Raw genomic sequence first — 27,235 nt, forward strand, 5'->3', positions numbered from 1 at the left:
TTTTGTATATCCCATAACTAATTACTGCAGTTATAGTTATTTCTACTACTTTTGCCTTTTAACCTTCATACTAGCTTTAGAAGTATTTAACTACTACTTTTACTGTGTATTTAATTTACCAATCAGATTTTTATTCATATTTTTTCTTATTAGTTATTACCCTTTCTATTCAACTTAAAGAAATCTCTTCAACATTTCTTATAGGGCCGTTGAGTGCTGATGAATTCCTTTAGCTTTTGTTTGTGTGGAAAGCTCTTTATCTCTCCTTCAATTTTGAATGATAAACTTGCAAGGTAAAGTATTTTTGGTTGCAAGTTTTTGTTTTTGTTTTTGCTTTTCCCCAGCACTTTGAATGTATCATGCCATCCCCTTTGGCCTGCAGAGTTTCTGCTGAGAAATCTGCTAATAGCGTTGTGGGGGTTCCTTTGCAACAAGTTGTTTTTCTCTTGCTGCTTTTAAGAATCTCTAACTCTTGATGTTTTAATTATGTTTATATCTCTTTAGGTTCATCTTGTTTGGAAGTCTCTGGGCTTCCTGGATCTGGATATCTGTTTTCTTTTGCAGGTTAGGGACATTTTCAGCTATATTTTTTCAAATAAGTTTTCTGCCCCCTTTTGTCTTTCTGGAACTCCTATAATGTGGATGTTATTCTGCTTGATATTGTCCACAGGTCTTGTAAGTCCTGGTCTTGTAGTGCACAGCTATCTTTACTTTTTAAAATTAGTTTTTCTTTTTGCTGATTTGTTTAGGTGAGTTCTACTGCCCTGTCTTCTAGATCACTGATTTCATCTGCTGTTGAACCCCACCAGGGCATTTTTCAGTTCAGTTATTGTATCTGTGATTTCTATTTGGCACTTTCTTGTTTCCATCTTGTTAAAGTTCTTGCTGTGTTCATCCATTCTTCTCCCAATTTCAGTGAGTGTCTTTATGACCATTACTTTGAAGTCTTTATCAGGTAAATTACTCATTGCCATTTCTTGTCAGTTTCTTTCTGATGTTTTATGTTGTTCTTTCATTTGGAGTATATTCTTTTCTCCTCATTTTGTTCAGCTTTCTATGTTAGTTTCTATGCATTAGGTTTAACAGCTATCTCTCTCATGCTAGAAAGAGTGACCTTGTGTAGATGAACCTTATCATTTAACCTTGCCCTAGCTCTTGGTTGTCTCTAGAACCTTTGTGATTGTCTAAGCAGCCTGATGTAGTATTGATAGGTCCTAGTTGTTGAGATAGTGCCACATTCTCTGAATATTCAAGAGGGAGAGATCTAGTAGCTCCTAGTTTCAGGCTGATTGGAAGCTAGACCCTCAGGCAGCAGCTTTAAAGGTATGTAAATATATAATTTTGAGGGACAACAGTCAGAAAGCCTGCTTGTCTCCAGGGTCGTCAATCTGGTGGTGTACCCTTGGCGACAAGTGGCAAAAAGTGTTTCACACAAGTGTGTGGACTCCTTTCTGTGCGGTATCAGTGAGCTGCAGCAAGTCCAAGGGAGATTGCAAAGATGACGTCCCCTGGTCTATGTTCACTGAGAGTCCCATAGCCTGTAGATGTGTGGTAATCCTGGAGTGTGCCCTCAGTTGAAGCGCTGGGATAAGTAGATAGGAAGACTGGGAGTGTGTTTTCTTCTGCTGTCTATACAGTGCCCTGGGGGTGGTAGCCTGCCAAGAACCACCTCTTCTATGGTTTCAGACCTGTGGTGCCCAGAAACACAATTCTTCCTGGCCAGGTGCTCAAGGGGCATCCTCTATGTAGGCTGTGCTTTCCCACTGGCTCTGGTGGGGCTGCAAGGATGGGGAAGGGCAGGAGGTGCCCACCAGCACGAGAAAGATAGAGGGAGAATGCAAAAATGACACCCACCAGCACCTCCATCCCAGCAGAGAGTTTGAATACGCTCCTCCCCCTCTGGCAGATGCTTTAAGATTAACAAATGAATCTCCTTCATGTATGTCTAGGTGCTCTTTATACTGCTACTTTTATGCTTGGTCCTGAGGCAGATGAATCTGTGTACAAGTTCTTTAAGAGTAGAATCTCCATGGGCTCCTGGGTGGCTCAAGTCTCTGACTCTTGATTTCAGTTCAGGTCATGATCTCACCTTCAGTGAGTTTGAGCCCCTTATAGGGGCTCGGAGTCTCTTGGGATTCTCAATCCCAACCCCCCGCCCCCCCCCCCCCACTCACTCACTCACTCTTTCTCAAAATAAATAAATAAACATAAAAAGAAAGTAGAATCTCCATTCTCTACAACTTTTTTTTTTTTTTTTAGTATCATTTATTCAAGTTGGCTAACATACAGTGTACATGATTTGCTCTTGGTTTTGGGGGTAGATTCCCATGATTCATTGCTCCTACAACTTTTTTTTTAACATTTATTTATTTTTGAGAGAGAGAGAATGTGTGAATGGGGAGGGGCAGAGAGAGAGGGAGCCACAGAATCCGAAGCAGGCTCCAGGCTCCGAGCTGTCAGCACAGAGCCCGATGTGGGGCTCGAACCCCAAAACTGTGACATCATGACCTGAGCCAAAGTTGGACGCTTAACCAACTGAATAATTTACTTTTAGAAACTCTTACTGTTAAATTGATACTTATGTACCTATAATATGTCCTTCTTTATGAGACCGTTGGTAATACTGGAATATATAAAAGAAAATATTGTGTGGGGCGCCTGGGTGGCGCAGTCGGTTAAGCGTCCGACTTCAGCCAGGTCACGATCTCGCGGTCCGTGAGTTCGAGCCCCGCGTCGGGCTCTGGGCTGATGGCTCAGAGCCTGGAGCCTGTTTCCGATTCTGTGTCTCCCTCTCTCTGCCCCTCCCCCGTTCATGCTCTGTCTCTCTCTGTCCCAAAAATAATAAATAAACGTTAAAAAAAAAAAACTTTAAATAAAAAAAAAAAAAGAAAATATTGTGAGCAAATTCATATAATTTTAGTGTTCTGAGAAGAGGGAGCAGGAGAGACTGTATCTGTATTCCTTAATAGAGGAAAATACATTGTAGGTTCACAGAAGTAAAGCAGAATAAATCTATAACTGTTATATTTTTTCTTTTTCTTTTTAACCCAATGCCACAGGCTTTGTAGGTTGATATTTAGATTTTATAATTGAAGTTACCCTTACCTGATCAGCATCAGGCAAGTTTAAGGTAATTTTGAAAACTGGACTTTAAAAAAACTTCATTAGCCATAGGAATTTTGTTAGACAGGGATTAATATTATCCAGAATATTTTGTGGATATATTTCATTGTTTAAATGGTCAAGAAATAAATTCTATAGTCTGTTCTCTTAAAGTCATTCTAAAGAGAATTCTAATAGGCAGTTTTGTATGTACACTTTACAAACACGAAATCAGAATTATTAAGTTTTGGTAGTTATATGATAAATTGTGTGAAGTTATGTGTCTCATATCCAAATTCCTTAAAATTAATTATTACCTATTTTGAATAATTGCCATTTCCTTTGGTATATTGCCCCCACATACACATTTTAAGAGAGAATAAAAAACATGTATATAAAAACTACCTTCATATATGTATTCCTGGGTTTATATGTATAATGCAGAAAAAGCGAATGTGCATATCAAAGTGCATTGTTATTGTGTACATCCTACAGGGTGGATGTGTCATATATATATATTTTTAATCCCATTTATTGTGAGTCAAGTAGTGACTGACTGGTAGCTGTTCAGAAAAGACCTATTTAGAGTAACCTGTACATTGTATCTTAGTACAGTGATCATGCTACATTGTATCTGTTCCTTAAAAATTAGGTTTAAGATTTTAAAATTAAAATGGAAAATGGAAGCATTCAGTAATCTGGTAAAAAGTTATATTGCCATTTTTATTCAATCCCATTTTGCTTGGATTTAATGATTTAAATGATTTCCTCTATAGATAGCATCAGTATATTTTATAATAATGAAGTTTTGCCAAATACAGATTTATACTAATTAGAGATATTGCTAGTATTCTTTATGGATAAATATATTTGGTTATCTTTTCCATATTTATTAATTTAAATATTTAAATTTCAGTTATTTGAAACATTCTTGTGGAAAGCAGTTGTGTAAAACATGTCTAATATGAGAAGGCACAGTGCATGATTTTCTCCAGTAGTTTTAATTATATTTGCTTAGTATGTATTTCACTTATAAATTGTACTTTTAAATTTTACTCTAGGAGAATGATTTGAATGAAACTCTCAAATCACTCTATAACCACCCAGTACCAAAGGCAAACACTCCTGTCAATTTGAGTGTGGTAAGTATTTAGCTATTAATTGATTTTTTTTTGAGTCCTAGCAGGTTCATTTAGGAACACATGTGCCTTTAAGAAACTCTGCTACCTGGGAACTTTAATTGTAGTAATGACATTACTATGGTGATATTGGGACTTTTCGATATGTTCCAGCTATCATAATATATGTTGGGTGTGTATTTTTGTAGTTGTTAAATCACAGATATTTAAAAACTATACACTAAAAGTAATCTGTGAGGAACATTGATTTTTGGGTGAAATCTATCCATAATAGGAAATACACACACACACACACACACACACACACACACACACACACACATATTCACAATACCCCGCATCAAATGAAAACGGTATATAAATGAGTATTGCCACTATGCTCTATAACTAACCCTATGATAAAAATACTGGGTGAAGAGTTTCTTCTTATTTCCCTACACTGCAACCCATCTTCTAGTATGATCAGCAAACACTGAAAATGTGATTGAAGTTTGTCAAACAGGAAGCCAGTGATGGTATAGAGTATTTACTACTGAAACTTTTAATGATCACACTAGTATTTGGGGAGATTTTGTAAATGGTCAAAGTTAATTATCACAAATGTGGATATTTTCATTAATATTTGGGATCCAAATAAAGTGTTAAAATTAATTTATATTCCTTTTAGTTCTTCCAATATGATAAACAGTGTGATTTTTAAGGAAGAAAAAAATACATAATGATGCAAGAAAAATTGAAAGAAAAAGTAAATTGAAGTATGTATAAACAAATTCATAGGTCATGTGCTTTTTTGCACAATAAAGAAACTGTTATTTTCATTTTATTCCTTATTTGGTAATAACTTTCTTCTTGACTAAATTTTTCCTGTAATTTTGTTTAACAGTAGTATTCTCTGACATTATTCTGTTCTATTTTTACTGTCACCACTATAGTTCAGATGCTTAGTACTTTAAATACTTCTTAGTCTAGAGTCTCTCTTTCTAGTCCTTTGTACAAAAGTCTGTTAGATTAAACTTCCTTCAGCTATATAAAGTTTCCTGCTGAAAACCTAAAAGCTTCCCATTTTCTATAGAATTTGTCCAAACCTCTGCCGGGTTGTCAGGACCACCCACTTCTTGGCCTCAGTCTACCTTTTCATTTTTGTCTTACTTTTTGTTTTTTTGTTTTTTGTTTTTTTTTCTAAGTCGATTTTCTTCTCTGGTCACATTGTTCTGTTCATCTTCTCAAATGAACCTCGTGATTTCTCACTTGTACACCTTCCTTTTTCACTAAAGCCTCTTTGTAGATTATCCATCTTTAGTCTAGAACTAGCCACTTCCCACCTCTGTGAAACTTTCCTTTGCTGTTAACAGCTGAAAGTATTCTTTTTCCCCTGTGATCTCCACACCTTTATGTCTGCACCCTCTTTCCTCGCTCACCGCCAAAGTGGAATTGTTTAGCAGTCATTTGGAGATTGGGGGCTGGAAAGCTAAGGATAACCTGGAATTTTTAACCCAGATATGAGAGTCAGGTGCAGAGATAGTTGTAGAAATGCTTGGGCTATTCAAAGGATAGACTATAGAGAGAATAGAGCACAGGCTCAGGTCTAATTGCCCAAATAGACTGTATGGAAGAAGAAAGCAGATTGAGTGAAAGAACGAGAGAAAGCTAAGGAGAAACTCAGATTTGTAGGTCACTGAAGCCAAAGGAATACAAGATGTATGGCTAGTGGGAATGAAGTAGAAAGGCCAAAGAAAAATACCAAGAAAAAAGAAAAGCTCCGAATTACCAAAAATAAGTGTCATTATTTGAAGGAGTTATATTTATAAAATGATTCTAACACTTTGTTAAGGGGTTGAGGAAGTGTAGGTTCTAAGATAATAGAGGCAGCTATTTTAGAGCATTAATGAGAGATTTTAAAAATGAACTCTTTAAATTTGAGTATCATTTGTTTAGGAGTAAATATCTTATGAAAATACATTTCAAAAATACTGGATATCGAAACACTTCACCTTTATTGGTAAGAATCGTAAATCCAAAAACTACTAGGCCTCTGAAACCTAAGAATAGAAGATACTGGTTTAAGTCCTGGTTACTAAATGTATGATGTTAAGCAAAAAAGTTGAAACTTTTTGAGGATTCTTTTTCTTCATTTGAGAAATCAAATGAGTCCATTTTTGAGAAAGTTGTTTGGGGATTTACATGAAATGACATATCTAGATACCATGAAAAGCTATACAAATATTACTTATTAGTGAATTGAAGTTTTATTTCATATGGAGAAGATATTTTATATTGTGGCTGAAATAATCTTTTTAGGGAACTTGAGTGTGTCCTATTCTATGTATGACAGTTATTTCTGTAATTTAAGCCTTCTTGTAAGCTTTTGAATCAGTAGTCTAGGGTAGCTTTAAAATCTTGTATACCTTTTCTCAATACAATATCTAAAGAACTGCAAAATCAGCTGGTTGATAGAATATTGCCTCAAATTCAGGTAAAGTCCATTTAGTAATTTCATTTGATTTCAACAACAGATTACTGACGTACCAGGTCCAGTGAGTGCTATGCTCTTCATCAGTGGCAAAATTGGGGTTAAAAACACTGGTCTTCAGCTACTAGTAGCGGTTTTTGTTTTATGATGCCCGATTAAAATTGATCATCCTGAGAATTTTTGTTCCTTCACAAAGTAGAAAGAAAATTTTGTTTGTTTGTACAATTTCTGATAGAAAAATGTGAAAAGTCTTGGGAAACTGCTATACTTTCTTACAATTTCATGTTTCGTGAATGCTCCAGCACATGAATTTTTCAAGACTTGACACTGTAACCCCTAGAAAATCACTGAGATTGAAGGAAAAGTTAATACTTCATGTAAATTTTTATTTTTATGTTTCAAAATAACTAAATATCTACAGGATTTTCTACTCTCAGTTGAGAATGAAAATACTTCTTTAAGATTTTTCTAGCATAAAATGAGCAAAGCAGCATTTAAAATAACATTTATAATTAGTGTTACTTTCAGTGGATAGTGTGGCTACATGGGTTTGTCTCAAATACACAGCAAATTGTGTAAACTTCCCCCCATGAAAGTAAAATATTCATTTTTTCTCTCATATATTATAAGAACCAAGAGATATTTATTGCCAGTGAGCAAGTTCTGAAAGATCAGCCCTTCCTAGTACCGGTGAGTTAAAAGGACAATGGGTTCTAAAAATCACTATTAAATTGAGACAATAATGACTTCTTTCACTGTGTTTTTAAGATGCACTCCAGTCCTTTGAAAAATGGTTAATTTGACTCATTTAAGAAAATTAATCATTTGGAGCATATTTTCTGTTTATACTATCTTTTAAAGCATAGTTTTATGAAATGCAGAACTATTAAAAAGCCCTCTAAATAAAAGTAGTTTATAATAAAGACCAAATGTATGCATATTCTCCATTGTCAGTAGTAGTAATGTTACAGTGCATTCACAGCATGAGATTTCTGTCACATTTTTGTCACAAGGTCTCAGGAGACCTTGTGATTTATCTCCTATTGCTCTTCTACCCTGGAAAATTATACATTATGACTATGCTAACTAGCCTGTTCTGACTAGTTCAACTGTGCCCAATATTGGCCAGAATGTTTCTTTTCCAATCTTTAACTATAAAATGGCATTAAATATGTCCTTATATGATTAAGGTACTAAAACAGTTTTGGAGATTAATATGAACAGAAAATAAAACAACTTTGGTGATTCAGTTGTGCTGATTTTGGGTGGTAAAATTTGGGAACATTCTGGGGAACATGAAGAAATATACAATATGCTTTTCATATAAGTCGATCTATGAACTGTTGTATTGCTTTAATACAGAAGCTAATTACTGTTTGTTTAGTAGGTGTATGAGGCTCATATTTTGAGATAATCACATTAAAATTTTTTTAATGTTTAAAAATTATATTCTATTACTGCTTTCTAAATAAGATAGTATTTCTAAATAATATAGTAGCTGTAATATAGTAGCTGATATGTACGAGAGAAATTTGTTGTGATTTATCATAGAAACTCAGCAATCTTAATAGATTTTGATTTATTCTTGTGTAAGCAAACCTCATTATTTTCCACTCTCTCTAAATGTGTGTGTGTGTGTGTGTGTGTGTGTGTGTGTGTGTATACATTTTTGTCTTGATAAATTTTTTCCAGGATTATTTCAATTTTGAAATTAAATAATTTTAATGAACACTTAATTCTTTGTATGAGAAAGTTACTGCTCAGTCTCATAGACCTGCTGTCTTATTTAAGAATCTCTCAAATTCAGTAAATCCTGAATGTTAATCCTCGATGTTTATTAATTTAGTTGATATTTTTGTTATTTTTTCTTATATGTAATGCTACCGAATTTTAATTCTGCTTTTCTTATGTGATTTATTTCTGTTTATTAGCATTCCTACTTCATTGCCCCAGATGTAACTGGACTCCCAACAATTCCTGAGAGTGTAAGTTTTCTGTTTTCTATGTTTTTTTTGCTACTCATATTATGAATTTTATTTTGGCCTCGCCATTTAAGAATTTCTGTATAGAGAAAATAATATGTTGTAACTCTCCATTTTTTATTAGAAATAATGAAGGAATAAGGAATAATGGTGTTATCTCTGTTTTATCTTTATTGTGTCTGCTACTTTACTTCCTAAATATTTGGTTGTAGGTAAGGAAATATTTATCGGAAAAACTGTTTCTACCATTGAGATAGTTTGGTAGGATCATATGTAATCAGTGAGGTCCTGAGACCGCCCCCCCCCCCCCCCGGATCATGTAGAAGAAATATCTCAGATGATCTTACTTGGGTGGAGGGGGATGAATACTGGCAATGGGAAATATTTTCACACACATGGTTTCTTTAGTGACCTGACTGTAGCAGTTTAGATTACTTGTATGATTCTATGAAAATCTTACTGTCCTGGGCTTGGTTTCTTGATTTTAATTTAAGTGATACATATTTTGTAGGTCTTGAGGAGTACTATAAGAAATTATTGCTAAATTTTACATTTTAATTAGAGTTCTAATTGTAGCCATGTTAGAAATACTTCCAGTGTTTTAGTAGTTATTACAAATTAATCTTCTGTAGAAAGATTTACATGGCAGGTAGAAGTGACAAAGACGCTTTTGGTTGCTGTGTGAAAAGGAAATTTTCTCTTATGTAATTTTTTTCAACTTCCCTTGGAAAGATACAGTGAATCAGTGGAAATAATTCTATGAACAGTAAAAGATACATCAAAAACAGGAAAAAACACTCCAGAAATATTTATTATTTTTTTTAGAACTCTATTGTTCTTCCCAAAATGTTTTCAGACCTACTAAGTGTTTGGTTTCCAAAAGTACATGGGTTATGAGTGAGTGGAATCTAGGAAGACAGTTGTGAATTTTCCAATATCAAACCAAGACTGTCAGTGGTATTTTTAGTACAGATGCGTCCAGATAAGTCCTGTGAAAAGATTAGATGAAGCTGTTTGGAATGTGGGCCTGAAATAGATTATCAACACAGCATTCTGTGTTGAGAAATATTTTTCCATCTAGAAATTACATTCTTTGATATTATAGGAAAAATACTAATGTTAAATGCCATAAAAGTAATTTTGTATATGAAGAGTTGAATTGGAAGGTAAGGTAGTCTTCAAATACACAACACAAGAAATGAATTTCTCCCCACTAAATTCAGCATCACTCACTGATATTATAGTTTTTGTTAGGTACCCTGCCATTACTAGTTGGTCCTGGTAGAATTTCTGCCTTTTGGAAATTGAAGAAAATTAGATTTCTTGTTTCCTTGCCCAACTAAAAAATTTTAGGCCTTCTAAGTCATAGTCTACCTGGTACTACGGTTTCAGTTGATTATCATATCTTATTCAGTCTCTTCATTACTTTATAACTTTCTGATATGCTTAAGTTTGAGTACAGAAAGTTAAAAGTAAGAAAGAGTGGATCTGAATGTCAAAGTTAATGTAGATTAGCCCAATTTTGTTTGTATGTGGGGGAAATAATATGAAGTGTTATATCAAGGAATCAAATTAGGCTAACCCCCAAATTAATTTGGTTATGGTGGAATAGAGCAGGTCTGACATGGAATATAAAGGAATTTTCCTTAATAAAGGACCAAAGATCTGCTTTATGAATCCATCTCATCCTCTGGGTTCCTTGTACGTAGTACATAGTATCACGCAATGATGCCGTCTGCTGAGTGATTGGCAAACATAAAAAGACTCAAATGTATTTTCTGGAACAGCAGTTCTCAAAGTTCAGTGTATATAAGAATTATCAGGAATACCTTTTTAAAAAACAGATTCTTGGAGCCATACTCTGAAGATTAAAATTCAGCAGGTTTACAATTGGAGCCCAGGAAATGGGCTTCTTTTATAAGTACTTGGGGAGGGAGAGTGGAAAATGTGTGATCCTCTGACTGCCCTCTGAGAAGCATTTTCCTGGGGTAGGATTATGTTTCAAATAATAATAGAATGTTACGTGCTTCGTGTGGCAGCAGGATAGTATCACATTTAATTATTTTAATGAATACCATTTTTAATAACAACCTTCTTTGAACCTTAAGACTTGTTGGTAAATGTATAAAATATTTTCCTTCATAATCACCATGAGCTATAACTTACACAATCACTCTTCACTTGTACAGAGAAATCTTACAGAATATTTTGTTGCCGTGGATGTGAATAATATGCTGCAACTATACGCCAGCATGTTGCATGAGAGGCGCGTCATTATTACCTCTAGCAAATTAAGCACTGTAAGTACTTCACACTTCTCCTTTTAAGTGGAACGTGTTGAGCATTTCACAAAAAGACCTACGAACCTCTGCAGACTTAGAAATGTTCTATGTGTATTAACAAGACAATATCTACATACTTTTTTGATATATGGTTTTAATCTGGCTCTTGAAGTACAAAAGTCTGATTTATAGAAGGCCTTCTCAGATGCATTAAGTCAGGTTAATTATTTTTTCTTATCAGGAGATGAGAGTTTTTTTTATTTTTCTTTTTAACTCTCCAGAGTTCATTTTAGTGCCTTCTACCATATAAAGAATTCTTAAGAGCTATTATGAGATCTTTATTATTCACTTGTGGCTTTTTCCATTGGAACTACTTGAAAGAAATCAAGGGGCCATGATAATAGCTGCTATCCTAACCTGGTAATAGGTAGATTCATCTTTGTTGCCAAGTAGTGGTTTGGGAGTAGATTCTATAATAGTTCTCATTTGGAGGAGCTCTTCAGGCTGATAATAACTTAAAAGTCAGAGTACCATTCTGTTTTTTTTAATCACAGGTTTTATGCTACTCACTGAAATGTTCTTTTGGAAGGTCTTCACTATTGTGGTAAAGGCAGTGAGAATAAGAGTTTTCTTGGGTCAGAGAAGAATATTCAAAAGTATCTTGCTAGGTGTCCTAACTTTTTTCTACAAAGTATTAAAATTGTAATATTTTTACTAAAAATTTTTAATGTAAATATAATTTTGAGTAATGAACAAGATATTTATTAAAAACATTTAGTGTTGCATGACTTTGCTTCCTTACAAATTTGGTTAATTGATAAGAATAAGATAATGTTTTTATGTTTTGCTCTCCCATAGTAAAAATAAAAAACTTCATTCTGTAAAGTTTTAGTACGTTCGAAGCAGTTTTAGGAGTTCTCTAAGATATCTATGTAGTATTCAACAATGAAAAGATGTATGTTTAGAGAGACTAAATGGTCATGTGAAGGCCAAATAGCTAATTAGAGACACGTAGAGTGAAGCTGAGTGTCCTGGTCTGGTTTATTTCCATTACTCGTTATTTGAAAAAATACAGTTTTGAGATTTTGAATTACAATGTTGATATACCCACTTTTCCAAAAAAATTGAAAATACATTATTTTACATATTGAAAAACACATTGTGTACATTTAAAGGCGTAAGTATGGAGACATGATGTAGTACAGTCAGAGAACAAGCACAAGTCCTGACAGGTCATTTGCATTTTCTTCAAATGATATTGAGAAATGTAATCTGAATCATTTGGGACTTTTTATATATTTGATTTTCTATTTTTAATTTACCGTTAAGGTAAAACCATTTTTCCTTCTCCCTGTTCTCTTCCTCCTTATTTTTTAAACATGATTTTTTCAAGGTTATAAATAATATTTCTATATGGATATTGTCCTGAAGATTACAAAGATTGTACAAACTGTCTCAGAGGCCTAGGAACTAATTCTTGTCATGAAACCTGCTATATGGTAGGCACTTTGTAGGCACTAAGGATTCAGTAGTAAGCAAAGTCCAAACACTCTTGGAACGTATATTGAACAGATGAAACAGAATTGAATGAAAATAGCTGTTGTGTCTTATTATGATGAATACCAAGGGATAAATGATAAGGAGAGTGTGTGTACAGGTTGAAAGGTGAGGGGCAGGCCTCAGTTTTATATAGGGTGGTCATGGAAAGCTTCTTAATGAGGTAATATTGAGCAGAGATCTAAATGAAGTGCAGGAGTGAGCTATGCGAATGGACATATACGCTTCCCTATTTACAAAAACATTTGAAATAAATCTGAGTATATGATTACTATACAATAGTGGTGTTACTCTTTATTGCAATTTATAAACACATCTTAATAACTGGATAACTTCTCTGTGACTATTTCTTCACATGTAAACTGGGAGAATGGTAGTAATAGTTATAATCTCATAGGTTGTTGTAAAGATTGAGATATCTCTATCTCTGTATAGCTATATAAACACATATGTATATATACACACATGTGTATATATACACATATGTGTAATGCTGAGAATTGTATTTGCATAACATTCAATGTTGATTCAATGATTATTAGCTATAATTTTATAACGGACTAGTTCTGCAGTTTAGAGTAAAAATTAACATGCCTACCCTTTCACTTTATTTGAATTAAATAATAAAATTATTTTAATAAAGACTTGGTATTATTCAGGGAGTTGTTTCTTATGTCTGAGGTAAACTTTTACCAATTGTTTATGACAATTCATGAAAACTCGATGGTGATGTCACTTCTAAGTTACCAGCTTCGTTTTAATTCATTCTCTGGGGCAGTAGTACTGATAAAAGAAACATAATTCACGCTTGCTTTCATGACCCCCTTACCCTTCTTATGTGGGGGAAGCTGTTTTACTTATATCTATCTGGAAAAATTCATATATCTATTTCTATATCTTCTGTAAATCCTATGCATAGTAACATTTAAGGTCAAAGACTGGTACTATAACATAAATTAGAAATAAACTATATTTTAGGAAGAATTTAGTGAAATCTCTGAAACACCCAAGGAAGGAATAGTTAAGTATCAATGAATTGACTGACTTTTAAGCTTTTTACATTCTCATTCTATATGCCTTGAAGACTACACTGTATTTAGTATTAATGCAACAAATTGTGTTTTACCCTTTTTTCATTTTTTAAGTCTACAGCCAAAATTTTAACTATTGGAAGAGCACACGTAACTTAAGGTGTCTTTGGATCTATAATTTTATGTATAGTTTTAGGAATTTTGTTTGTTTGGGTTTACTCTTTAATAAAACTTCTTTTATTAGAACCATATTTGTCAACCTTATAGTTGCTGGGTGTTTTCGTGAAGATACACTGGGAGAGAATCAATCAGCTTACTTAAAGGTCTTTTCTTAGGTGCTGTTTGTAGTTAAAATTATAATTTGTAAGTTATAGACATTAACTTTAAAATAAAAAAAGTTAATTTTGAAATATGTTAGCAAAAGTACCAAGAGTCGTGTGTTTTCACACTTTTAATGAGCCCCCCTCCCCCATTACAGTGTTGTGTTTTTTGTTTTGTTTTTTTAAGTTTTTATTTAAATTCCACTTAGTTAACATACTGTGTAATATTAACTTTAGGTGTAGACTTTAAGGATTCACCACTGAAATACAACGCCCAGTGCTCATCACAAGTGCCCTCCTTAATCCCCATCATCCATGGATCCCATCTCCCTGCCCACTAAAGTGTGGTACTTTGTCAGGACCCATTATTACATTTTTCTGTGTTTAAGTTTTATGAATTGGGACATAAACAATTTGGTCTTTATTCTATTGGTATATACATTATCAACTATACACAGAAGTGTTCCTGGTAGTCCTGAACAAGAACATTGATTTTATACATGCTGTAGGCAGGCCCTAGATGTTTAAGCCCCAAGAGAATCTCGAGTAGACTAGCAGAACATCATACCAAAGTCTCATGTATTCAAAGCAAAGGAATAAATCATGATATTACAAGAGTATATCAGTTGACTTATTGCTGTTTTGTGACCAGAGGTAGAGAATATTGCTGTTTAAAGTCATGTCATTGGTTCTCAAATCAGTCAGGCATGAAGTCTTGTCATATGCCTCTATAATTGTACCTCACCAGACTTTCTTTAACTAGTCAGCTGGGGCTGTGTATTTTGTCTCAAACACCCGGCTGGCCGGCGTCTGACAGGAGCTTTCTCATCATCCTGTCAGTAATATGTTAACTAGAGTGTATCTTTGTGGCCTGTAGAAGCAGGTGGAAGAAATGCTTCTCTTTAAAGCAGATGTCTAAATGTTAGCTACTATTTTGACCAATATTTAGCTGGTAAATATCACCCTCTTAAAGGCTATAAGCACATTAGTTACAGAGATTGGATTGTATAATGCATATTCTTTCTGGAATATTGAGAGCAAGCAATATGCTGTGAGTATTGGAATTGTGTTAATAAACTGTAATATCTTCCTTTGTTCTATCTAGTTGCCCCCAGGCATTTAAGCATATGCTTTTCTCTCTTTCTCTCATTAATTCCATCAAGGGCATATGCAAAAATAAATCTTGTGGTCTCTGGAAAATCAACTATTAAAATAGATTTTAAAACTGTAGATTTTATAGGGTCAGACTGAAGGGGAATCCGGGGGATTTTAACCTCTCCATCTAGAGTTTACATATTGATTTGTCTCTTAATGGTACCACCTGTATCAGCATTTAATCTGAAATCTGAAGTTCAGAGAATCTTTCTGGAGATTAAGAATTGAACAGTTGATGGGAGAACAAAGATCATCCAGGTCTAGTTCCTAGTTAAGACTGTTGAAGTGTATTTTTTCACCCCCTGTGTTTTTAAAGCTGCAGCAGAATGGTGCTTTGTTATCAAGACCTTTCAGGGAGAGATACTCTAGGAACAATTTTTAGATTTTTAATTCTTCCCAAAGCCCTTAGCAACCAATTATGTCAGCTGAAACTGTAGGTTAAGAATTCTACTTACCAATGTATTGTTTGATGTGTATACTGCTCCTCTGAACATCGTATTTTCACTCAGTGCTAAGTAAATGTGACCTGAGTATGGAAATAGGACCATTGTGGTAGCCCTGTAACACTCTGTTGGAAGATATGTGTGGAGGTCAGTCAGAGGAAACTTCTAAGACAGGAAAACTGGAGGTATTTGTATTGTGCAACTCTTGTGGCGATAGTTCTGTTCTTCACGGAAATGCGCACATATTTCTGTTTCCTGGTTTAGTCCATTTGTTCCCTTTAAAAGTAAACAATTGACTTTTAATGTAAAAATCAATTGTTTTAAATAACAGTTGTGTCACTAGCTAAGGGGCATATTGTCAATCGCTCGGTTCTGTGAGTTTTGTTCCTACCACTACTCCCATCTCCCCACAAGCAACCTCAGAAGATTTCAGTTTACTGTAGTATTTTCAATCTGGAATGACTGAATTTTGTGCTGTTCATGATTCTCAATCTTAAATATAAGAAAAATTATATATGTATTGTTCGTTTCCTTAGTAAAACTACTATCGAGATCAATTGGTTTATTTTTAAATGTACCTTTTATATTTATATAAATATAAGTGTAACTCACTGTGGCTACCTCACTCAGCATTTCCTGGATGGACTGCATCCCATAATCTTCTTATCCTGCTAAGGGGCTGAGGGAGGGGATCCGCCCCCCTGTCTCATCTTTCTCCCCCACCTAAGTTCTGTAGATCCTTCCTCCTCAATCCTTTCTTCTGGGACCCCTGTGCTCCATTCCAACTGCCCATTGTCTTAATTCAGGCAGTTGTCATTTCCCACAAACATTGTTTTCAGATGTCTATACTGCATGTTAGCATTATCTGCATTTACATAAAATGATGGTGATGATTAGAGGAGTAGTTCTAGCCAGGAATTACATAGTGCACACTGTGAACTGCTTGATCTTTAACTTCATCGTCACTTCCTATAAACTCGAGGCAGGGACCTTCCTCCGTCCAGGCACTACGGTAACTACCAGTCACTACCTACCTCTTAGGGCAGTGCTGATACATAGTAGGTTTCTGGCAATAATTTTTTGAGTCAGTGCTTGAAACTGTACTTTTTTGGGTCTTCTTCAGATGTGTTTTGAATGCTTCTGTCTTCATCCCTCTGAATGTTTTCCAAAATCTGGTTTGCTCTTCAGAGGCAGAGTTTCTGTCAGTAACCGCCATTATATTCTTTCAATCTGAACTACCGTAGTACTTACCATACACTTTCTCTCAAGTTAGAATTACTAGTGAGTTTGTGGAAGTCTTGTATTAGATATTTATCTCTTTGCAGGTTAGAACCATGGTGTGTGTGTGTATGTGTGTGCGTGTATTTAAAACTAATTTTTTAAATTGTGGATATCAGAGAAAAGTTTTTAAAATAAAATTTTTATTAATTGTATTATGAAGTAGGGAGTGTCCATTTGATACTGAAAATGCCAGAGTAGAAATCTGTCTTTTTGACAAGTAAAAATGTGTCTGATTGTCCCTTTGACACTTGCCTCTTTAAATAATAGTAGTAATAATAATAACAATACAGATTTCACAACTTCTGAAGTTTATAAGTTTATAAAGAATTTAAAGCTAAAACAAGGGACTGGAGTAACAGGGATGGGCTAGCAAGCAGTGAAGAGAATGCTAAAGAATATAGGCATAGCATATATAAAGCAGCTACTAACCTTAGAATTAGGACTGAAATAGAATACCCAAGGAAGGAGCCCCACCTGGGTCTGAGATCTAGATCCTGTTGAAGAGGCCAGAGCCGTGGCTCATTAGATGGCTTATTAGAAGTTGTTGTGGTGCGACACTGGCAGAATTTGTTGGAAACCCGCCCTTGGGATGACAGACATCATCCTTTCAAACTTGCTAGAAAAAGCCACCTTAGGAGTGCTGAGGAATCTCTTCGCAGAGAGATACCTCACTGTCAACACACTACTGTGAGCCCACCTGAGGGGAAGCTATTTATCAGGGTTGTCTCACTGGAGACACTCGCCCGAAATAGCATTGGAGTGGAGGGTGTTGCCAAGAGAAGCTGCTGGCTGCTCAGTACTGCTGACAGTTGCACCCTGCAGTAACCATATGCAGAAGCTTCCTGCATTATAGCGGCTAAGATCTGGAAAGGCTGCAAGCGTTGCAGGAGCCAGAGGAACTACTGCTACAAAACTGCCCATGGTGGGGAGTGCTGGGAGAAACCTCTGGCCACTATCATTTATAGGGGTCAGGTGCTACAGGAGCTGCCTATTACATGGGGGCCTGGTAGCCACCTGAGCTACAGGATCTGGGCCCTGAGGAAGCCAGGCCCTTGACAAGCCGTAAGCTCTGCGGGAGCCTGCTGAATGAGTATCCTGGAACCAGGAAACAAAACCCTTTCTTCCTGAAATGTCTCTTCAGTGACCTTTCCTGACAAAGCTTAATATCATGCCAGCAGATAAAAGGAATAAATGCCAAGGGGCACAGATCCATTTTCATAGATCAGACAGTAAGGAGGTAAATTAGGCAGTAAATTGATAACAGGTACAGTCCACCCCTTTAGATACTCATCTTCCATTTACACCCTTCTGTACACATTTGTCCTTCCTATGCAACAACAAATCAAATCTATATATCTTCTTTTAAGATATAGCTATCCTTTTTACCAATGTAGACATTTCCCTAAATCAGGAAAATCACAGTCCTAAGAGCCATTGTAATTATTCAGTTGCGATCACATTTAAATTTCTGTTAATCACCAACAACCTATATGTAAAATAAAAATGAGAAGTAGAAGAAAAAAATGGTAAGCAGATAAAAATGAACACGTGCATGTGAAAGGCAAATAAAAAACATGCGAAGTGACTATATCCCTTATTTGTGTAACTGATCATGAGACAGTATCGATATTTATGGCCCTCCTTATTTCATTACCCATTCTGTATTTCCCTCACCCTTAGCCAGAACCTCAGATGGTTGGGTTCTTTAGCTGGTGTAGTGATATGAACTTTCACTCCCAAAAGGTCTGAATCCACAACTGTTCTGCTTTTTTTAAATGTTTATTTAAAATAATTTTTTTTAACATTTATTTATTTTTGAGAGACAGAGAGAGGCAGAGCATGAGCAGGGGAGGGGGAGAGAGAGAGAGATATAGAATCTGAAGCAGGCTCCAGGCTCTGAGCTGTTTGTTAGCACAGAGCCCAATGCGGGGCTTGAACTCACGAATTGCAAAACTGTGACCTGAGCTGTAGTCAGACGCTCAACTGACTGAGCGACCCAGGCACCCCAATGTTTATTTACTTTTGAGGGAGAAAGCATGAGTGGGGGAGGGGCAGACAGAGGGGGACAGAGGATGCAAGGTGTACTCTGCGCTGACAGCAGCAAGCCTGATGTGGGACTCAAACTCATGAACCAAACTGTGAGATCATGACCTGACCTGAAGCCAGATGCTCAACTGACTGAGCCACCCAGGGTCCCCCTGCATTTTTTTTTTTTGTGATTGCTGTAGTTTTCCATTAACCTTTATTATTAGGCATAGAAATACTAAGAGGTACTCCAGAGAATCTCCTGGTTCCACACATGGTTTTTTTTGCCTCTTTTGTGCAGAAACAAGTCAATTTCCCTTTGGTTATTGAAATCAATCACTCCAGCTGGTAGGTTAACCCCGATTTTTAGCCTGTTGGTTCCGTGATATGAGGGGCCCCAAATGGTGAGGTGGCAATCTCATCTTCCAATGCACAGGGAAACCTTTATCTATTGGGAGGTAAGATCTCCAGACCAGAAGAGCTCTTTATAAACTGCTAGGACCGGAGCTAGAACTTACACACATGGGTTATTAAGCGTAATAATGAGACCATCATTCTCACTTCCACCCTTTGATTCCTACTCCCATGTATTCTGGCTATTGGAGAAACAGCACCATAAAATGCTTTCTGATTTAAAGCATATCCTGCATCGTGTCAAATAGAATCCTACCCTTTCAGGATATAATTTCCCAACTGGCATCATGACTGAGTCTTCAGGAAGCTGTTCTACTATTCAATTAGGCCAGTTGGTTCTAGGTTATAAGTATGGGTGAGACTGGTTAACTTAATAGGCATGTGCCCATAGCTTTACTTTGCTATTAAATGAATACCTTGATGAGACTCAGTGCTGTGCAGAATGCCATGCTGATGGACATGTTATTCTATGCATCTAATGATTTTGGTTACTGGCAGAGACATTATAGTCAGAGAAGACCTTATCCAGATTATTTATTCCAATGAGGATGGGCTTCTGCCTCTTCCATGATGGAAGAGTTTCAATGTAATTAACCTGCCACCAGATAATTAGCTGATTGCCATGGGGAGATATCTCACCAGAAGCATTCTGCTACAAAACCTTCTGAAGAAGCTACCAGGTATTACTGGTGGGCATTTCTGACTACGGTGTACTGCCAGGGCCAAGCCCTGGAGAAGCACAGGCCATGTAGGATCCTGCCTGAGAGCACACTGGAACAGGAAGCAAAAATACTTTCCTCCTACAGTGTATCTCCAGTGCCCTGTACTGACAAAGTTCTACTTCATCTTCTACTGACTTTAGGCTATCTGGAAAAGAAGAAGTCATCAAGGGCACAGATCCATTACCACGCAGGTAAAAAAGAGTGAATTTGGAGTTAATGGGTAATATTTTAAAGGCACAGCTTCCATGAATCAGATATTTTTTGTGATTTCCTACAATGATAAAAATAGTGTTATGAAAAGAGTAAATAATAGTTAACGATCTGAGAAGAAAAGAAAGACCTTTATTTTGAAGGAAATATTTAACATTGGTAAAGTTTTCCAAAGATCAATTAAAACAGTATTGATTTATTCATTTGTACATTGATGCATATTTTTATTTGCCAAGTATTACATATTGGAAATTTTATAGTTATTAATTAGAATCATAAGTGTAAATAGATACAAATTAAAAAATAAATCCTATGGTGTCAAGTGAACCAAGGCCAGCCAACGTGATAAGAACTCTAAGATGCAAAATGTAAAAGGGAGAGTAGTATGTTAAAGAGTGGACTTCAGTATGACACTGGTTCTTGAAAGGAATTTATGTCTTCTTGTGTAGGAAATATTTACTTGTTAGTGTGTGTGTGTGTGTGTGTGTGTGTGTGTGTGTGTGGAGAGAGAGAGAGAGAGAGAAATGTCATGCTATGTAATGTAGTTGGAGAGATAAACAGTAGCCAGATTGTGAAGAAACATGTTTGCTAAATTAAGGGGCTTAGATTTTATCCCACAGATTGTAGGGAGGCAGATGAGGTACATAATATGATCAGTTTTATTTGGGGGAAGAGGACACTGGTGGCATTATAGAAGAAAAAAATGGGGTAGAGAAATTCCTACTAACAGGAGTCTAGTTTTAAAAAAGCAAGGAATGACTAGCTCCTGAACTAGAACAGTGACCATAGAGGAAGATGAAATTGAGCTCATCTCATGAGTTTTAGGAACACTGTTAAGAAGGGGCTTCTGGGTGGCTCAGGTCATGATCTCGCAGTTCATGGGTTCAAGCCCCATGTCGGGCTCTGTGCTGACAGCTCAGAGCCTGGAGCCTGCTTTAGATTCTGTGTCTCCTCTCTTCCTACCCCTCCCCTGCTCACACTCTATCTCTCTCCCTCTCAAAAATAAGTAAACATTAAAAAATTTTAAAAAAAGAAACACTTTTAAGGAAACTTTTGTTACATATAGAGGCCTGTTTGAAAGTAGGTAAGGAAGAGGAAGTATAGAATGACCCACAAAGGACAAATCTCTTTACCACGTATTTATTTATTTACTTGCTATATAATGGCCGTGGGCTTAATGTCATTTAGGCCGTGGGCTTAATGTCATTTAGTTACCAGTACATTGTAACTTAATAAGTGTGTGTGTGCCTATAAATATTCACATGCCTGTAGATGTTTATACATTAGTTCATGTATAGATACATATATTTGCATATATTTGATTTGCATGCTAAATATACATATATGTGTGTTAAGTATATATGGGAATATTATATACATTTTTAATATTAGAATATATAATATATGTATAATTATTCATTCTCATTTAATTGTATATGATTTACAAGTTAAGAGTTATTAATCTGACTTACAAAGATTTGGAACTTTGTGACTGCTTTGCAATGGCAATTTTCTCTTTAATAATTGTTGATGGCTTGCAACCAGTTTTATTTTGTTCCTGGTAACATATCTTGAATTATGATTTTCAAAGATGCCTAATAGTTAAAAAAAATAGCATCAACCAATTGGATTTATTTATTGGTTATTTAAAACATTATCCCCGGATACAGTTGCCATGCAGTTATATTAGTGACATCTTCTAAATTAGAGATTTGTACTTTAGCCCTGACTACTTATACAAAAAATTAGATTACTTTATATAAGCCATTTAACTTTTATCCTGAAGTTTCTTATCTAAAAGCTGAGAGAATTGAACAAGAACAATCTCTAAGGTTCTCTCCAACTGTTAAATGCAGTGATTCTTTAATTGTACTGTTTATTTCCTAAATAATTGCCTAAATTATGTAGTTTTATATAATTCACATGAACATCTTAACCCATAGTCCTTTAGAATCCAGTGTCTACAAGTTTTTGAGGAGAGAAGATAGATATATTTGAGCCATGTTGTGGTATTAGACTTAAATTTTGGTGGGAAGGTAGATGGGCCTTCTCCAGGAAAAGCAAAACTGCTGTTGAATTGACTCTGAGAGTGAGAAGTAGAAAGCAGGAAATTTGGGAATAGGAAAAGATCATGTAGGGAAGGAAATTTGTTTGAAGCCACTGACATTAATGTTTATGTGACAGTTACAGAGAATCAGAGTTGAGGAGAGGTTAGTATGACAGTAATGGTGATTTACACAGGGTAACTAGAAGGCAGACTCCTTAAAGGCAGGAATTTTTTTGTCTCTTTTGTTCATTACTGTAACCCCAGTGCCAATAATAATGCCTGGCACATGTTTGGTGTCCCACTTAGTAGTTGTGTGATCTTGAGCAATTGGTTTAACTTTGCTTCAGTTTCCATACCTGTAAAATCATTAAAAGAATGCATACATAAAAGAACCAAGGAAGCAAGAAAAATTTAGAATTGTTTGGCTAGGAAAAGCTAATAAACCAGTGATCATTGATGAGATGATTAGAACTTTCCAAAGGACTTGGGTGTGATGGAAAGAAGTTAGTCTAGATTGATTTTCTTAGTAATTAAGTAGCAGAATTTGCCATCGTAATAGGATGAAGAAAAAGAATGAAATATAAAATAAGATTTTAGTATAAAAAAGCATTAAAAGTGTATAAATACTCTTTTTTTATTATAAAAATTGCTATTTTTCCAAATGTTTTCTTAAAGCTATCACTTGATCTGAATTTTAGAATTTTGCTTAAGTAAGAATATTTTATAGTTGGGATAACTTCATAGTTTTGAGATACCTGCTGCTACTCTTTTTGGTCTAAACTCTTAAATGGGAATGTAAATTAAACGTGTTTAAACAGATGGTTTCTTTATGCTTTCCACTGTTTTGTTTTTTTTCATTCCATGAGGAATTTATCACGTTCCCATCTGCAGCAATTTATTCTGTATACCTATAGTTATTTATAGTGCATAAATTTCTGAATTAAATATTGATTCAGTTAAAAATCAAATGAAGTCTCTAATCTATATTTCTTGGTTTTTGTGCATAAATACATTCTTAGAGGATATAAATCTGCCCCTCAATAATTCATATAGAACTTCAGCTGAAGCGAATAGGACTTATCCATAAGGATGAGGCACAATCTAAGAGATGTGTGAGTGGTGTTGTGTCCATATGAGATCTTTATTTACAAAGTGTGTTGAATTAAAATTATGCTGTTTTCATTGTGGTCACACACTAGATGAGTTGTTTACCTGTGGTCTCCTTGCAAATCTGATAATGTGGCTTTCTCCTTAAAATATGTGTCTATTTAATTCTTAACACATTGCTTAGTTTTAAAAGGGAAAGAACTTTAGTTTGGCTCCCAACTAAATGTTCTTGCAGATGCAAAATGAGATGATAACTGGTAGAATTTTTATCAGTTGTCTTTTTAACATCTGAGAGAATCTGTTGCATTGGTTTCCTGCTGAAGTTGCCCACTGTGATGCCTGAGGAAAGTTTTGTAAATTGGGTCTCTGTCACAGGCCCCTAGTTTTTCTTATAAAGGTTAGCTGTTCTTGATTGTTTAGTGCAGAGACTCATTCTCCACTGTGTAATTAAGATAGAATATTTTCAACCAGTAGATGTTATTCAAAGCCCCATAATGTTGGGAATCCTAAATGCTTGTATGTCAAAAGGTAGTTGAAAATAATGGCTGTTGCCCTCAGGAGCCTACTTGGGTTGGTATCGTGGCTTTTATACATTCTAGGTATGTGATCTTGGGCAGTTGGCATAACTTTGCTGCAGTGTCCTGACCAGTAAAATGGGGATAATGAAGACAGAACCTATTTCATAAGGTTGTTTTGAGGATTAGATCTGAGTACGTCAAGTACTCAGAAGAGTGCGTGGCACATGGTAAGCATTATGTTAACACCTGCTATTATTATTATCAATGACAGTATCTACATTAGACCTGGTAGCCTGGGGCTGCAAGTTCCAAGTGCCTTTATTCTCTAAGTTCACTATTATCCACTTTTATTGTCAAGTTTCTCCCCTTGATTTTATAGGCCTTATCAGTTCTTTTCTGTTCATATGGTTTCCATGTATGCTTATTTTATAATTGTAGTGTATGGGAGATACATGTTCCTAATGATTTTATTGTGCATTAGTCAGTACTGTGGGACTGTATCCAGTCAATATATTGAGTATGCTTTGTGAAATGATATGTGCATTTAAATATTCATATGCCACTTAACAAAGATTATAAGGATTTAAAAAAATTTTTTTTAATGTTTTTATTTATTTTTGAGACAGGGAGAGACAGAGCATGAGCAGGGGAGGGGCAGAGAGAGAGGGAGACACAGAATCCAAAGCAGGCTCCAGGCTCTGAGCTGTCAGCAAAGAGCCCGACGTGGAGCTCGAACTCACAGACCATGAGATCATGACCTGAGCGAAGTTGGACGCTTAACCGACTGAGCCACCCAGGCGCCCCAAGGGTTTTTTTCTTAAATCTTTATTTGGCAAATTTGTTTTTCTTTGAAAGTTATAGCCTAATATATATTATTCCTTATCTATTATTTCTTTAGTTTCTAGAGCATAATGGCTGGGATATGTTCTAACTCAAACAACTGAAACTTCTTTTCCCACCCTCTTTGCTTTCATGAAGAACAACTGGGGTATTAAAGAAACAGCTGACAGAATATTAGAAAAGCAGTGTCAAGTTCTAGTTCTATCACGAACCAGATGTAGATAGGGTCTTAGGTAATTCTAGTCCAAGGAACTATGATTGTCATTTTCCTGTGTGCTTAAAGAATCAATATATTTATGATAATTAATAACTTACAAGTCAAAAGATTCTTTTTAGTTGGCTTATAAATTGATCTCATTTCTTTATAGTACTTTATTCTGCAAACCAGATTTCTGAAATACATAGTTTATTTTCCTTAATTTGCATGGGTGTCAGAATGTTCTAGGTAAATAACTGGTTATGACAGTTCACTCTCTCTTCAGAGGTGTGGTCCCAGAAGGCCGTCCAGTTCTGACCCTGCTTGCCTCTCTGACCTCTCCTCCTGCCGTTCTCCCACTTAGTTCAGTCTAATCATGTGGACCTCCCTACTCCTCTGCGAAGATGCCTAGTCTGTTCCCACCTCAGGACTTTTGAATGCATTGTTTCATCTGCCTGGAATGTGCTTCTCCCCTGAGCTGTAACAGTTGGCTCCCTTGTATCAGTCAGGTCTCAGTTCAGATGTCACCACATGAGAGTATGTCCCTAACCCTCCTGTCTAAAACAGCCCCTCTGTCACTCTCAACCCTCTTACCCTGCTGTAGGTTTCCTCATAGAACTTACCTCTGACATAATATATATTTCGTTTTATTGTTTGCTTTCCCTACTAATATGTTAAGTTCCATATTCAGTACTGTTCAGTACTGTGTCCCTACGGCCTGATAGAGATTTATGATAGCGCATAGCAGGCACTCAAAAAGTTTTTTGAATTAAGCAAGTAACTTATTATGGTATTTCCAATTACTCAGTTACTTCATGTACTTCAAAGGTTGTAGAGATGATCTTTGGATGTATTTTGAAGGGGTGGGTCTGATGTATAGTCTGGTTGTATAAACCACCTATATGGAAAAAAATTGTTAATTATTACAAAGAATATGTCATGTTAGAATTGATCTGATCTAAGAATAAATACATCTTTCGGAGATAATGCTTACAGACCACCTAGCATATACTTCTTATTTGAAAGATTAGGAAACAACTCTGTTTATAATTGCAGACATGCCAGATGTTACACAAACTTCTTAGTGGCAGAACCCTAATTTTGTCTATGATATACTTCATTCTTATTGTTTTGTACAGCTTACATATATATATAATCTGTGTTTCATTTCCTAGTAAATTTATTTCTTCTTCGTTGTGTTTTTTCACCTACTACTTTATTATCTCTTCCACAAAGTATGTGTTGCAATAGTGTTTTCTCACATAGCTATTACATGCTGCTAGGGGAGTATGGGGGGTCTTTGGCATGCCTCTGCCTCCTTTGGAAATCTCCACTTGGATATCTCACAGTTAACAGAATCAGTATTTGCAAAAACAAATGCCTTATAGTTCCCCCTGAACCTAACACTTTTGCTGTATTACTTGAAATAATTCATCCTAGTTGCTTAGGATAGAAACCGTGGTTATGGAGAGGTAGTATTTTTACCTCTCCCTGTCACCTATCCCCTATATCCAAAAAGTTGCCAAACCCTGTAGAACTTCCTTCTTTCCTGGAGAACCTTGGTTAGCAGAGATGACCCTTTGCCACATGCTGGCCATTGCAGGTGTTAGGCAACTCTGTTGTCACATAAAGGAATCACCCTCTATGAGGCCAAATTCATCAGATGATATTGTTGTGCCTGACTAACGAATAGTTCATAACTTCATTTAAGATGAGCACTAAGGACATAGGGAAAGTGTCTGGATAGCATTGAATAGAGTGCTTTGGACTCTGGGTGTACTCAGTAAAATAAGTTACCCTTAGTCCTCATTTTGAGATTGTAGTTTTCTTCTTGTTACACTGTTATTTTCTTAACAATAAAAAAGGAACGTTTTCCTTTTAACTTTTAAATGAGCTGTTTTAAAAGTCATCTGTGTACAAATGGAGAAATTGAGTAAAGTAGCCGCCTTTCAAAGCTATGTAAGTGCTTTTGGCCCATTGGGTTACACTGAAGGAATGGAAAGAGTTGGTACAGCCTTAAAGATGCCTAATTTACAAGGAGGGAGTACCTGAGAGAATTTGACTAAGTTACATCAACCCCATTTCATCTCCCTCTATGAGGGTTCAAATAAGACAAACCCATGGTCTGTCATTGTTAAGTGAAAGTATTTGAATGCCTCCTAGTGGCATATTCTGTGCTCTAATTAGGGAATTTTTAAAAATAATAGGTATTGAAGGAATACTGTAGATAAAGTATTAAAACTTGTAGGTGCAAAGTACTAATACAATCCTTTAATGATAGCATAGTAAATAAAAATTAAAAAATTGTTTGCCATATAAAATTAATTAAAAATCTAACTGGAAAAATACATATGATGAAGAGGGATATATTTTAATCAAAATTTTTATGTTTTT

The 27,235-nt window shown here is 35.6% G+C and overlaps 1 protein-coding gene across 3 annotated transcripts in view; it reads left to right on the plus strand.

The window, feature by feature from the left end:
- The window catches only part of DENND1B (DENN domain containing 1B), a 268,631-nt gene that overhangs the window by 133,191 nt on the left and 108,205 nt on the right, over window positions 1-27,235 (plus strand). For 2 of the 3 annotated variants that reach the window (XM_086694709.1, XM_025921071.2), the window contains exons 7-10: window positions 4,164-4,244; window positions 7,342-7,401; window positions 8,643-8,696; window positions 10,883-10,993. In XM_086694709.1, the coding sequence (XP_086550835.1) occupies window positions 4,164-4,244; window positions 7,342-7,401; window positions 8,643-8,696; window positions 10,883-10,993 (306 nt within the window). The remainder of the gene's footprint in view (window positions 1-4,163; window positions 4,245-7,341; window positions 7,402-8,642; window positions 8,697-10,882; window positions 10,994-27,235) is intronic. The other variant, XM_086694708.1, reaches the window with a different exon arrangement.

This window comes from Puma concolor, chromosome E4 (genome assembly GCF_028749965.1).
Source record: "Puma concolor isolate L17-30 chromosome E4, mPumCon1.1.hap2, whole genome shotgun sequence".
NCBI lineage: Eukaryota > Metazoa > Chordata > Mammalia > Carnivora > Felidae > Puma > Puma concolor.